Source organism: Pipistrellus kuhlii, unplaced genomic scaffold (assembly GCF_014108245.1).
Source record: "Pipistrellus kuhlii isolate mPipKuh1 unplaced genomic scaffold, mPipKuh1.p scaffold_m20_p_77, whole genome shotgun sequence".
In the NCBI taxonomy this organism is placed as follows: Eukaryota; Metazoa; Chordata; class Mammalia; order Chiroptera; family Vespertilionidae; genus Pipistrellus; species Pipistrellus kuhlii.
Window position 1 is genome coordinate 489,512 of NW_023425581.1, and position 14,483 is coordinate 503,994.

Genomic DNA, 14,483 nt, shown 5'->3' on the forward strand with positions numbered 1-14,483 from the left:
GACAAGCCTCCATGGGCCCTCCTCTCCAGTACCCCCCCTCTCACCCAGACCTCTCCACTCCCCTTACTATCTCCTGTTTCTGTCTTAATAGACAAAAGAGGCAGTTAAGCCAAGACTTGAGATAAGTCTGGTGGGACGAGCTAGTGGCCTAGATCCAGACCTAATTACACTTTAGTGGAATGGCGCTCTGTGCAAGACGGTGCAAACCCTCACCTCCTCAGAGTCCTTCGGAGAGAGTGAGGGCTGGAGGTGCTGGTAGGAGTGCGGCTGGTGGTGAGGGGCTGGCCTGGGGTCTCTAAGGAGCTCCCCCCCCCGCCCCTGCCTGCAGAAAGGGTCCTTGGACCTGATTGAGACGGGCAAAGGGCTGAAGGTGCAGACGGACAAGCCCCACCTCGTGAGCCTGGGCAGCGGGCGGCTCAGCACAGCTATCACCCTGCTGCCTCTGGAGGAAGGTGAGTCAGGCCCCTGTCCCCAGACACATCCCTGCCGGGCCCAGGCCTGTGGGAGCCCCTCTGCTCTCTGCTGGCGCGGTCACCTCCCCCACCCACCAGTTTGCTTCCCTGGCCTCTGCCTCCCAGACTGCCTGCCCTCCCTGGTGGATAATCTGGCCCCTCGACTAGGATTAAAGATCCCTTAGAACCAGGAGGAGCCGCTGAAACAGGAGAGCGCGGAGCTCCTAGCAACCAGGACGGCCCAGAAGCCAGGGGCCGCTGCGGGCGGTGCCTGGCATGGGCGCCGGTGCCAGTGCAGAGGGAGAGATGGAAGTGGGGGCAGAGTTCCCACTCAGATAAGGCCCGGCTTCCGGGCTCCCTCTTCCCCCTGGTTGCACTGGGTGCCTGGGTGATGCGACATTCCCCACATTCTGCAAATACCAGGCCTGGCTCTGCCAGGGAGGCTCTGGGCAGGCAGAGCGGTGTGGGGGGCCACACTGGAGAGAGGGCGTGAGGGCCGGCAAGGGCTGCAGGTGGCAGGAGGGAGAGAAGGAGAGAGGGAAACAGAAGAGGGGGGGGGGGGGGGGGGGGGGGATGGGGGGTGGGGGCCCTGAGGAAGGTGTGCAGGAGAGAAGTGTGCGGCCTGGATCCCGCGGTGCCCTCTGGGCCCCCATCTCTGCCTGAGAAGAGCTGCTCCCCCCGGGCCGAGGGGCCCCCAGGGGCGGCCGTGCGCAGGGCCCTCCTGCAGGCGGAGGGAAGCCCCTTTCCAGCAGGCTCTCCTTGCCCTGTCTGCCTCCGGGGGCTGGGCAAACGCTCTGACTGTTTGCCTCCATCTTCAGGGAGGACAGTGATTGGCTCCTCGGCCAAGGACATCGTGCTGCAGGGGCCGGGCCTGGCCCCTGAGCACTGCTACATCGAGAACCTACGGGGCGCCCTCACCCTCTACCCGTGCGGCAATGCCTGTGCCATCGACGGGCTCCCGGCCCGGCAGCCCACGCGGCTCACGCAGGGTGAGTGGCCGCCTGGCGGGCGGAGGGGGTCTTGTGAAAGCCAGTGTGTGATGGTGACGGGAGCAGGGGAAGCCTGCAGGGCGGTGGCCATGGTGACTGCCCTATTGGAGGCGGGTTGTTCAGCTGCACCTGATGTGCCCGAGCAACCACTGGTCCTCATCCTGTGGTCTTCCCTGGCCACCCGCCCCTCCTCCCCGCCCGCCCGTCGGGAGGGGAGCACAGCCGGCTGCGGCCACACGGCCTGCGTGTGTCGGTGTGGTTGGGAGAGCCTTCGGAGCAGTGGTTGGGCACAGTGGCACTGCCCCCGTGCCAGAGGGAGCCGTGTTCTGGAAAGCTGGAGAGGTGGGGAGGGGGGAGGGCAACTCCTATTAGAAAATGTTGCCCTAGGCAGTCTGGCTCAGTGGATAGAGCATCAGCCTGCAGACTGAAGGGTCCCAGGTTTGATTCTCCTTCAGGGCACATACTTCAGTACAGGCTCTAACCCCAGTGGGACACGTGCAGGAGGCTGCCACACGATGTGTCTCTCTCAGTCTCTCCTCTTCCTTCCACTCTCTCTAAAAATCAATGAAAAACCCTGACTAGTTTGGCTCAGTGGATAGAGCGCCGGCCTGCAGACTGAAGGGTCCCAGGTTCGATTCCAGTCACGGGCATGTGCCTTGGTTGCGGGCACATCCCCAGTAGGGGGTGTGCAGGAGGCAGCTGATCAATGTTTCTCTCCATAGATGTTTCTAACTCTCTACCCCTCTCCCTTCCTGTCTGTAAAAAAAAAAAAAAAAATCAATAAAATATATTTTAAAAAAATAAAAATCAATGAAAAAATATCCTCAGGTGAGGATTAACAGCAATACCAAAGAAAGAAAAGGAAAAAGATGTGGTAGCAGCTGTGGGGTCATGAATATGGTGAGCACCTTGCTTCCCAGAGCAACAGGCCATTCCCTGTGTGAGCTGGCTCTGAAACGGCCCCGTCGCTATGGTGACCAGCGGGCCGGAAGGGGTTGCCCAGTGCACTTGGACAGAACCAGTGTGTTTGCCCTGGCATCGATGCCGGGAGTGAGGAGAGCAGGTGCGGTGGGTAGAGGGGCTCACGGTGGGCGGTGAGCTTTGCTGACCTGGCTCTGAGCGGGACTAGGGTCCTGGGACCGCTTTCTGGGGACTCTCACCTCTGACCAGCTGGAAGCTCCTTTGCTTTGAAGCACCTCTCAGGGTCTCTAATGCTCCTCCCCTCACAGCTGACCCAGGGACCCAGCCCGGCCTCCTCCCTGCTTCCTGCCGTGGGCGTGTGCTGGGAAGACAGTGACTGGGCGGCAGGCCCGGCAGCAGGCAAGCCCTGTCTCCTCCGGGGCTTCGGGCCGCTGACTGGGTGAGAGGAGGAGCCCATGAACTGGGACTTTGGCTGTGAGGCCGTCTGATGGTCTTCCTCCCAGAGAGAGAGTCTTCCCAAGGCCTGGTGCATGGGAGTGAGACCGAGCACTTCCTCCCAGCCCAGCCCTCACACTCAGGCAGAGCACCCGCCACGGCGAGAGGGAGGCGCATGGAGGCCCAGTGGGGTCAGCGCCTCCCTTGTTTGCTGAGACGAGGGAGGGCCTGGGCCAGAGGGAATTCTCAGGCATTTCCTGTGACCCCCATGACTCCCAGCCCCCTGTAGCCAAAGCCGACCCTGCCCACTACATACCCTCCGCTCTCCTCTGACCCGGCCCTACAGCTGCTCGGCCAGGCTTGCCTGACCCGGGGCGGGCGGCCTGGGAGGGTAGGCAGAGGCACAAAGGAATGGTGTTCTCCCAGCACCCCTCCCGGGCTCCGGGAGCTGAGGGTTTCCTTGTCTCATCTCTGGAGCAAGGCACCCAGCCCGCCCTGCCGGCCCCACTCTGGACATTCTTGGGAGTGCGTTTCCCTGGAAACGGGGCGGCTCGGGGGCGGACATGCTCTGTGTGTCTGTGTAAGGAGCGTGTTTATGTGTCTCCGGATGTTTGTGGCTCAGGGCTCAGCGCTGTGTTTGTGTCTGTGTCTCCCTGTGTTTGTAGAGGAGGGTGTTCCAGGAGCAGCAGGAACGCGGGCTGATGGCACAGATGTCCGTGTGTGTTCCTCTGTGTGCCAGGGTCCCTGGCCGCACGCCTGTCTGGGCACACGTGCACCAGGACCATTTTCCCTGCCTGTTCCCCAGAGCTGGCCTTGGTGAGGGCACCTCATCTTTGAAAAGAGAAGGCGCCCCTGGAAGTGACAAGGAGCCGCTCTGGCTGGGCCAGGCCTGAGGGGCATCACTCCGGGCACCGGGCCCAGCTGTTTAGGTGGCACACACCATGCCTGGCAGACGGGGTAGGGACAGCTCTCCCAGGGGACTATGCCTGGGCCCCGGATGGGGGAGGTGAGTAGAAGGCAGATGCCGCTTTAGCCAGAGCCGCGGACATGGAGCCCGGAGGGAGGCAGCGGGAGGACCCTGACCCCTCCATGCCTGGAGTTCGCACACCCTGCCCTGCTCTTCTCCTCGGAGCAGGAGGTGGAGCCGGGAACAGGACCGGGAGACAGGAGGACCCTCCCTGAGGGGCTGGGCCGCCGGCCTTGGGACCCAGGGCCAGGCATGAAGGTCTGGAGGAGACAGAGTAGGGGAGGGCCACACACTCAGGGCCAGGCTGTCCAGGCGGCAGGCCCCAGCCACGTCTCCAGTCTCCTCACTCCCTCCGGCCCTCAGTGCTGGGCAGGGCCCGTGTGAGGCCGGCCTGGCGGCCCCAGGACAGGGCCGGGGAGCCACACGCCTGGGTGGTCTCACCATCTCCCTCTGGGATCCAGGACAGGGAGCCTGTTCCTCTCCCACCAATGACCACTATTCCTCCTGCGAAACGGGAGTGAAGTCTCCAACGGAGAAAGATTTTGATTCTTGAAGCTCAAAGGAAGAAGAGAAAAAGCAAAGGCTCCAAGCTTCCCACTTTGCCTGCCTCCTCCTGCCTTCACCCTGAGCCAGCCACCGGGTCTGCCCCCGGCCGTCCAGGTTCCAGACGATGAATCACTCTTCCTGAGGAGAGCTTAGAGGCTTCCCTTTTCGTGCATTTGACCCTACACGGTCCTTCCTTCTTCCTGCAGAAGGGACTCAGACACGTGTGCACGCGTGAGCTTATGAGCGCATGTGAGAGCATGAGTATAGTGTGTGGGTGTGAGCGCGAGTGTAGTGCGAGCGTGTGTGTGTGTGTGTGTGTGTGTGTGTGTAGTGTGAGCTTGTAATGAGTGTGTGAGTATGTATATGTGGGTGTGAGCGTAGTGTCTGTGAGTGATGTGAGTACGTGTGCGTGTGAGTGATGTGAGTACGTGTGCGTGTGAGTGATGTGAGTACGCGTGTGTGCGTGCGATGCGGCGTGGGCAGGTGCTCAGCAGGTGGAAGCTGCTGGCGATCCTGGAGGAGGCGGCTTTCGCTATGGCGGCTCCAGGCTGAGTGTCTGCGGGGCGCCTGGGCCTGGGCAGGTGTGGGGTGCATCTGAGAGCAAGGATGGGGCTGACCGCGGACACGGTGCGTGTCTGAGACTGTCCCCCTGGCTCCTGCTTCCAGAGGCCGGGCTCCGAGGCTCCGGGGGGGTGAGGGGTGGGGGTGGGTGGAGGGGGGAGGAGTGGGGGCGGGGCGGGGCCGGGAGTGGGGCGGGGCCGGGGTGGGGGTGGGGCGGGGCGGGGGCCGGGGGGGGGGGTAAGTGGGGGCGGGGCCGGCGTGGGGCGGGGCCGGTGTGGGGGCGGGGCGGGGTCGGGGCCGGTGTGGGGGCGGGGTCGGGGTGGGCGGGGGCGGGGCCGGCGTGGGAGTGGGGCGGGGCCGGGGAATTGGGGGCGGGGCCGGGGTGGGAGTGGGGCGGTAGTGGGGGCGGGGCCGGGCCGGGGAATTGGGGGCGGGGCCGGGGTGGGAGTGGGGCGGGGCCGGGGTAACTGGGGGCGGGGCGGGAGTGGGGCGGGGCCGGGGTGGGAGTGGGGCGGGGCCGGGCCGGGGCGGGGGGCGCTGGTTTCTGGCTCGGGCTGTGGGTGAGCTGCTGTTGGGGTGGGCGCAGGGGGCAGAGGAGGGGGCGCGGGGCCTAGGGACCTGGTCGCAGTGACCGCTGGGCCCCGGGCTGCACCCCTGGGAGCTCCGTCCAGTCCCCCGTGTGTGGACCCGCCCGCGCCCGGACCCCGCGCCCCGCGTCCTCCCTGCAAGCTCCCCGCAAGCTCCCCCCGCGCCCGCGCCGCCATCACTTCCTCTCCCGCCTCCGCCGCCGCCTCCTTTGTCCCTCCCGCTCCGCCCGCGGCCCGCCCTCCGGCCTGGTGGCGGCGCCGCCTGGCAGCTGGCGGGGGCCGGGAGGGCTCAGCCCGGCCGCGTCCGGAGGTCCGGCTGGCGGTGAGTCCCTCTGGCCCGCTGCAGCCCCGGGCCCGGGCGGGACCTCGGGCGGGGACCTGGGCCCCTCTGGGGGATGGAGGCTGAGACTCCATGAAGTGTGAGCCCGGAATTCCTGAAAGGGAGTCGGGGCGACGGCACCCTCCCCAGCGGTGGGGCACGGACCGCCCCGGAGCGGAGGGTTAGGATGGGGGTCTCTGATGGGAGACTAGGGCCCTTCCTTCCCCCTTCCCTGCCCAGCCTCCGCCGGCCAGGCCGTCCTGTTCCCGTGGCCAGCAGGGCAGTGGCTGCCCCGGGGGTGAGCGTGCCCGCCCGGGGGTGAGCGTGCCCGCCCGGGGTGAGGGCGCCCCCCTGGGGTGAGGTTGCCCACCCGGGGGTGAGCGAGCCCGCCCGGGGTGAGCGTGCCCGCCCGGGGGTGAGCGTGCCCGCCCGGGGGTGAGGGTGCCCGCCCGGGGTGAGCGTGCCCGCCCGGGGGTGAGGGTGCCCGCCCAGGGGTGAGGGTGCCCGCCCAGGGGTGAGGGTGCCCGCCCGGGGTGAGCGTGCCCGCCCGGGGGTGAGGGTGCCCGCCCAGGGGTGAGGGTGCCCCCCTGGGGTGAGGGTGCCCGCCCGGGGGTGAGCGTGCCCGCCCGGGGGTGAGGGTGCCCGCCCGGGGTGAGGGTGCCCGCCCGGGGTGAGGGTGCCCGCCCGGGGTGAGGGTGCCCGCCCGGGGGTGAGCGTGCCCGCCCGGGGGTGAGGGTGCCCGCCCGGGGTGAGGGTGCCCGCCCGGGGTGAGGGTGCCCGCCCGGGGTGAGGGTGCCCGCCCGGGGGTTAGGGTGCCCGCCCGGGGTGAGGGTGCCCCCTGGGGTGAGGGTGCTCGCCCAGGGGTGAGGGTGCCCCCTGGGGTGAGGGTGCCCGCCTGGGGGTGAGCGTGCCGCCCGGGGGTGAGGGTGCCCGCCCGGGGGTGAGGGTGCTCGCCCGGGGTGAGCGTGCCCCCTGGGGTGAGGGTGCCCACCCGGGGTGAGGGTGCCCCCTGGGGTGAGGGTGCCCGCCCGGGGTGAGGGTGCCCGCCTGAGGGTGGCGTGCCCGCCCGGGGGTGAGGGTGCCCGCCCGGGGTGAGGGTGCCCGCCCGGGGTGAGTGTGCCCCCTGGGGTGAGGGTGCCCGCCTGGGGTGAGGGTGCCCGCCCGGGGGTGAGGGTGCCCGCCCGGGGTGAGGGTGCCCGCCCAGGGGTGAGGGTGCCCCCCTGGGGTGAGGGTGCCCGCCTGAGGGTGGCGTGCCCGCCCGGGGTGAGCGTGCCCCCTGGGGTGAGGGTGCCCGCCCGGGGTGAGGGTGCCCGCCCGGGGTGAGGGTGCCCGCCTGAGGGTGGCGTGCCCGCCCGGGGTGAGGGTGCCCGCCCGGGGTGAGGGTGCCCGCCTGAGGGTGGCGTGCCCGTCCGGGAGGGCAGAGAGCGGCTCCGGAGTGAGTGTGACCTGGTGTGAGTGTGTGTAATGTTCCCTCTGAGGGCTCAGACAGGGGACCCACCCTCTGCTTCTCCCACTCCCTCTCCCTCTCTCTGGGTGCGACCCCCTGCACTGCACTGGGCCCTGAGCCTTTGGGGGGCCCCCCCCCGTTTTGCCTAGATGGTGGGCTTTTGGGCTTCCTGGGTGGGCTGGCCTTGGGGTGCAGCCCGGAAGGCGGACAGGACGGTCTCCCAGAAGCAGGAGGGCCAGCTCCCGCCCTGCGGGCAGACAGACAGTTAATCTGGGCCGGAGCCGGGCTGCCCTCCGTCCGCTGCCCTCCTGCTCGCCTATTAATACAGGCCAGCGCGGCCTGGCATCGCCTATTTATAGCCCAGAGCGACACCGCCACACCCCTGCGTGGAGGAGGGTGCGGGCAGGGGCGCAGGGCTGAGGTGGGCCTGGGGGTGAGTGGGGCTGCAGACTGAGCGCTGGCTGGCGGGGTGGAGCCTGGCAGGGCGGTTTGTGGAACGGCTGCGTTGGAAGGAGGTGGGTGGATAGTTGGCTGTTATTATTCCCGTTATGATTGCTCTGGGGTCAGCCCCTCTGATTGGAGGTTGGCAAGAGGGCTCCCCTCCAATCAGCCATTATTAGCCTTGCGCAGAGCTGGTGCCCACCTGCGGGGAGGGCCTGTGGGTGTGCCAGAGAAGGGTGGCTTTGTCCCCTGGGGTCACCTGCTCTGGGTTCTCAGTCTGGAGGTCTCCCCATCCCCAAGGCAGGGCCTGGTTCCAGCAACATGCCACTCAGTGGGGGGTCTGCCAAGGTGCCCACGGGGCCTGGGTGCCCCATGACCTCGTGGCCTGCACTGTCTCAACGTCTAGGAATGTCGATTTCCCTGCCATTCTCGGCTCAGACTGGCACGAAGCTTGGGGTGCCAAATGGCACCAGATTGGACAGATAGGCGGCCGGGGCCAGTGCCAGGCCAGGGGTGTGAAGCAATCGGGAGGGTGGGTGAGAGGATCACCAGGTCCCTCTGGCACTGCGCGGCCAGGAGGCACCAGGTTCAGGCGCCCGCAGGCACACTGCTCCGCAGCCGCCTCCGTGCACTCACTTCCTGAGCAGGACCGGGCTTGTGTAATGCCTGGGGATGTGCTGGCGAGCCGGGCCCACTGGCCTGGGCTGGGCCGCATTCCAGGGGAGACGCCAGAAAGGAGGGTAACAGGCCAGAGGGCGCATTGGCAGAGGGAAGGGGCGGCCACGCCCACTGTTTGAATCCCAGGCAAATTGTGGTCCCCGAGGGGCATGGGGTTCCTCCCTGTCGCCTGCTCCGTGTTTCTGTGATCCTGAGAGCGGCTGCCTCTCAAGCTTACCCTCCGCCCCGGCGCCGGGCCCCTTTGGCCTCAGGTCGGGGACGAGGTGCCCGTGTGCTCTGAGGACGTTCCTCTGCTCACAGAGCACTGTCTCCTACAAGGTCGGCGTGCCCTCATTTCTCTAAAGAGAACACCACACTCAGGGCGGGAGGTGGCCTCCCTGTCAGGACCAGTCCTTGGGTCCGGGACTCACAAACCAGTGCTCCTTCCCCTCCGCCCTGTGCCTGGGCCCCGCCGGGACGGGGGACGCTGGGTGCGGTGGGTGGCTCCCGCAGCCCAGTGCGCCTGCCGGTGGGTGAGGGCGCCCCGCCTGCCCACTGGTCAGCGTCTTCTCCTCCGAAGGCTGCATGCTGTGCCTGGGCCAGTCCACCTTCCTCCGCTTCAACCACCCCGCCGAAGCCAAGTGGATGAAAAGCATGATCCCGGCCGGGGGCCGCGCCCCGGGGCCCCCCTACGGCCCCGGCCCAGGTAGGAGGAGGCTGGGCGGGTGGTGCCCGTGGGACGGCCCCGCTCCTGGCCCCCTCCAGCCACTGGCAGAGTCAGGGCAGGACAACACCCGGGCCGGGCTTGCTGCCACGGCCGGGCCCCGGGAGAGGTCCAAGAGTGCTGCTTGGCTGGGACAGGGATCAGGTGGCTGGCCCCAGGCGCTCCCCGGTCAGCTCTGTCCGGCCCTCACCCCTCGCCATGCCAGGCCCTCCGTGTTGGGGCAGTGGTTCCAGCCCTGGTTGGCTGCAGGGAGGGAGGGCTGAGCTGCACTAGCTGCTGGTCAGCCTGGCTTCTAGGAACCAGCGGGCAGTGCCCGGCCGCTCCCTTGCCTCTCATTGGACCAAGGGGTGCAGCATACACTCCTCCCCACCCCCCATTCAGTATCCCCCAGCTCTCCCCTCCTCCCCCTTCCCGTTCTCAGCCTGGGAGGTGTGGTGGGTGTTTTGTCCTGGGTCTTAGCTGCCGTGTCTGCAGCCCCTAATGTCCTACTGACTGAGGTCCCTCCTGGGACTGTTGGCAGGCATCTCCATAGCATGCCTACCCTGCTCAGAGTGTCCCTGCCCTTCCCGCTGAGAGACTTGGAGGTGGGAAACCAAGGCAGGGGGAACCTAGACAGGGTGCGTAGGCGGCGACCAGCCTAGAGTGCCTGGCTATTGCCGACTCCGTCCTAAGTCACGTGTGTGAGCGAGCCTCCTCCCTCCTCTTCCTCACCGTGGGAGTGAGGGTGGGACGCCGGTTGCAGGCAGGGAGCGGCACAGGGATCCACATCTCAGGCCTCCCCTGGAGTCTTCGCAGCTCAGCTCTGCTCAGGGGAGGGGCGCCGAGACCTCCGGGTCCGAGGCCAGGCCCGCGGCATCTGCGTTTGCCCTCACAGAGCCAGAAAGCCTAGTGAACGGGAACCACCCCCCGCAGCCTGCGGCCCAGGGCCCCGCGGCCTACACCAGCCACAGCTCCCTGGTGAGCTCCATCGAGAAGGACCTGCAGGAGATCATGGACTCGCTGGTGCTGGAGGAGCCCGGCGCCACCGGCAAGCGGCCTGCCGCCACCGCGTCCGCGCTGTCGCCCGTGGCCAACGGGGGTCGCTACCTGCTGTCGCCCCCCACCAGCCCCGGCGCCATGTCCGTGGGCTCCAGCTACGAGAACACCTCCCCGGCCTTCTCTCCACTCTCCTCCCCGGCCAGCAGCGGGAGCTGTGCCAGCCACTCGCCTGGTGGGCAGGAGCCGGCCCCCCCGGTGCCCCCGCTGGTGCCCGTGCGCTCCTCCAGCTACCACCTGGCCCTGCAGCCCCCGCAGGCCAGGCCCAGCGGGGCCCACCCCTCCGAGAGCCCCCGGCTGGGCAGGAAGGCGGGGCACGAGCGGCCCCCCAGCCCCGGCCTCCGGGGGCTGCTGCCCGCCAGCCCCGCCGCGCCTGTCCTGGCCGAGGCCCGCAGAGCCACCGAGAGCCCCTGGAGAGGTGGGCAGCTGCCCGGGGTGGCCATCAGCCTGAGCGAATACCCGGCTCCCGGCGCCCACAGCCAGCCCGCCAGTGTCCCCGGCAGCCCCAAGCTCCAGCCCCCGGTCCCCGCACCCCGGAACAAGATGGGTGTGCTCCAGGATCGCCCCCCCAGCCCTCTGCGCGAGCTGCCGGGCGGCCACTCCCGCCAGGCGGTGGGCCGCACGCTCTCGCTCTCGGACGGGCCGGCCCCCCGCCCCCTGCAGCCCTCCGAGAGCCCCCGCCCAGGCCGCCGGGGCCTGGACAGCCTGCGGGAGCTGCCCCCGCTGAGCCCGGCCCTGCCCCGGCGGGCTCTGTCCCCGCTGCCCTCCCGGGCCCCCCCAGACCCCAAGCCGACCAGGGACGTGGCGGAGAGCCCCCGGGCCCGGCGCTGGGCAGCCCCCGGCGCTTCACCGGAGGACTTCTCGCTGACTCTGGGGGCGCGCGGCCGGAGGACACGGAGCCCCTCGCCCACCCTCGGGGAGTCCCTGGCACCCCACAGGGGCAGCTTCAGTGGCCGGCTGAGCCCCGCCTACAGCCTGGGCTCCCTGCCGGGGGCTGTGGCCCGGCAGAGCCCGCGCGCCCGGAGGAAGCTGTCGGGCGGGGACCTGCCAGCGCCGGCCCCCCGGGAGCGGAAGCACAGCATCACGGAGATCAGCGACAACGAGGACGAGCTGCTGGAGTACCACCGGCGGCAGCGGCAGGAGCGGCTGCGGGAGCAGGAGATGGAGAGGCTGGTGAGCAGGGGCCGGGGGTCCCCCAGCATGTGGGCAGCCAGCGGGCGGGGTGCGGGCTGCAGGCCCGGCTGCTCACGCTTCCTCCAGGAGGCACCGTGGGGACGGCTCCAGGGGCTGAAGAACTTTCTCTGACGCCTGTCAGTCTGTGTTTTAAACTCGCTTACCCCGGCACACCGCTTCTGTGTTATCGTGCACACGCTCTCCGTCACACCGCTTCTGTGTCTGTGTTAACGTGCACACGCTCTCCGTCACACCGCTTCTGTGTTATCGTGCACACGCTCTCCGTCACACCGCTTCTGTGTTATCGTGCACACGCTCTCCATCACACCGCTTCTGTGTTAACGTGCACACGCTCTCCGTCACACCGCTTCTGTGTTATCGTGCACACGCTCTCCGTCACACCGCTTCTGTGTTAACGTGCACACGCTCTCCATCACACCGCTTCTGTGTTATCGTGCACACGCTCTCCATCACACCGCTTCTGTGTCTGCGTTAATGTGCACACGCTCTCCGTCACACCACTTCTGTGTTATCGTGCACACGCTCTCCATCAGCTTCTGTGTTAACATGCACACGCTCTCCGTCACACCGCTTCTGTGTTAACGTGCACACGCTGTCCGTCACACCGCTTCTGTGTCTGTGTTAACGTGCACACGCTCTCCATCACACCGATTCTGTGTTATCGTGCACACGCTCTCCATCACACCGCTTCTGTGTTATCGTGCACACGCTCTCCATCACACCGCTTCTGTGTTATCGTGCACACGCTCTCCATCACACTGCTTCTGTGTTATCGTGCACACGCTCTCCGTCACACCGCTTCTGTGTTAACATGCACACGCTCTCCATCAGCTTCTGTGTTATCGTGCACACGCTCTCCGTCACACCGCTTCTGTGTTATCGTGCACACGCTCTCCGTCACACCACTTCTGTGTTATCGTGCACACGCTCTCCATCAGCTTCTGTGTTATCGTGCACACGCTCTCCGTCACACCGCTTCTGTGTTATCGTGCACACGCTCTCCGTCACACCGCTTCTGTGTCTGTGTTAACGTGCACACGCTCTCCGTCACACCGCTTCTGTGTTATCGTGCACACGCTGTCCGTCACACCGCTTCTGTGTCTGTGTTAACGTGCACACGCTCTCCGTCACACCGCTTCTGTGTTATCGTGCACACGCTCTCCGTCACACCGCTTCTGTGTCTGTGTTAACGTGCACACGCTCTCCGTCACACCGCTTCTGTGTCTGTGTTAACGTGCACACGCTCTCCGTCACACCGCTTCTGTGTTATCGTGCACACGCTCTCCGTCACACCGCTTCTGTGTCTGTGTTAACGTGCACACGCTCTCCGTCACACCGCTTCTGTGTCTGTGTTAACGTGCACACGCTCTCCGTCACACCGCTTCTGTGTTATCGTGCACACGCTCTCCGTCACACCGCTTCTGTGTCTGTGTTAACGTGCACACGCTCTCCGTCACACCGCTTCTGTGTCTGTGTTAACGTGCACACGCTCTCCGTCACACGGCTTCTGTGTTGACGTGCACACGCTCTCCGTGTTATGAACACGGAAGCCCTAGAAGAACATCCCCCGTGTGCTGAGGCCGTGGCCCGCCCGCCAGTTTGGGAAGCAGGCCTCACTGGGAGGGCAAGGCCGGGGCAGGGGCTCACCTGGGCGCTTGGCAGTTTGCAGAGCTGGGATTGGAAGCCGGGGCTCTTGTCTTCCCAGACTTGTTCTTCTTTTTTAAATATATTTTTATTGATTTCAGAGAGGCAGAGAGAGGGATAGAAACGTTAATGCTGAGAGAAAGTCATGGATTGGCTGCCTCCTGAATGCCCCCACACTGTAGACCGAGCCCGAAAGCCGGGCCTGTGCCCTGACCAGGAATCGAACCCTGACCTCCTGGCTCATAGGTTGATGCTCAGCCCCTGAGCCACTGGCCGGGCCCAGGTCTCGTTCCTTAGAAAGGCGCCTGGTCGCTCTTTCTCGTTGCCCTTCGACTTCTGAATGTGTGGAGCCGCTCCCGGCCATGCAGGGTCACCGTGGAGCGGGAGATGGCCACCGTGTGGCTGTGCTGTGTGTGCTGGGGTTTGGGTGTGCTGCAGCAGCCGTCCCAGAGAGAGCAGTAAGCTGGGTGTGGGGTCCCCCAGACGGCCCGGGCTCGAGGGCGCCGGCTGCTGTGCACTCAGCCGCGCGCACAGGGCCGTGGCTTAGCCTTCCGTGGCACTGGCATGGGGTTCCTGCGGGAAGGGGCAGGGGCCCTGCAGGTGGTTTGTCGAGGAGAATCAGAATTGAGGAGGTTGGCCCTGGCCAGTGTAGCTCAGTGGATAGAGTGTCGGCCTGTGGACCAAAGGGTCTCGGGTTCGACTCCGATCGAGGGCAGGTACCTTGCTTGCAGGCTCCTCCCCAGCCTGGGCCCTGATGGGGGCTTGTGCAGGAGGCAAGCAATCAGTGTGCTTCTTTCACATCGATGTTTTCGTCTCTCCCTCTCCCTTCCACTCCCTCTAAAAATCACGGGGAAACATTCTCGGGTGAGGATTAACAAAAAGAAACTGAGGAGGTTTGTCCGGAGTCTCTTTCTGAAGAGGTTGGGGCAGCTTTGGATGAAGTGAGGGTGCTGGGTGGGGAGAGATGAGGCGGGATCCCCAGGCGGAATGAAGGCCTGACCCGTCCACACAAAGCAGTGCTCAGCCTGTAGCGCCAGACAGACAGACAGACAGACCTGGGACCCAGACAGACCAGGACGAGGGCCTTCCCACCTCAGCTCCTCAGGCCGCGAGGCCCCTTCCCAGAGGGGGCTGTGAGCCCGGTGCACAGAGCGGTGCCTTCCCCACCCACCCCCCCACCCCCCCCCCACCCCCGCCAGCCCGACCTGCCACTTTAAGTCTGGGAGGCCGCCGCCTCCCTCCCCTCTCCCAGGCTGCTCATCAGGGCGCTGAGGCAGGGCGAGGCCTGCCCGGCCTCCTGGGCTCTGAGGCTGTGCCTGGTTGTGGTGTTTCCTTTGCCGTGGAACTCGGCGAGGGGCCGCAGGGCAGCTGGTGAGTGTCCGTGGTCGTGGCCAAACTGGACACGGGAGAGGCACCTTAGGTGGGAGGGCGTAGGGAGTCGCAGAACGTGGGGGAGGCTTGGGGCTTTGAGAGGGAAGTGATCAGACCTGCAGCGTGATTAGACCTTCCCTCATGTCCTAGTCCCTGAGAGGGACCGGGGGCTGGGAGAGGGCGGGCTCAGCGT

The 14,483-nt window shown here is 66.7% G+C and overlaps 1 protein-coding gene across 4 annotated transcripts in view; it reads left to right on the plus strand.

Annotated features, from left to right (window-relative positions):
- The window catches only part of PHLDB1 (pleckstrin homology like domain family B member 1), a 42,486-nt gene that overhangs the window by 5,289 nt on the left and 22,714 nt on the right, over positions 1–14,483 (plus strand). For all 4 annotated transcript variants that reach the window (XM_036423141.2, XM_045576211.1, XM_045576210.1 and 1 more), the window contains exons 3-6: positions 329–452; positions 1,271–1,441; positions 8,903–9,028; positions 9,921–11,254. In XM_036423141.2, the coding sequence (XP_036279034.1) occupies positions 329–452; positions 1,271–1,441; positions 8,903–9,028; positions 9,921–11,254 (1,755 nt within the window). The remainder of the gene's footprint in view (positions 1–328; positions 453–1,270; positions 1,442–8,902; positions 9,029–9,920; positions 11,255–14,483) is intronic.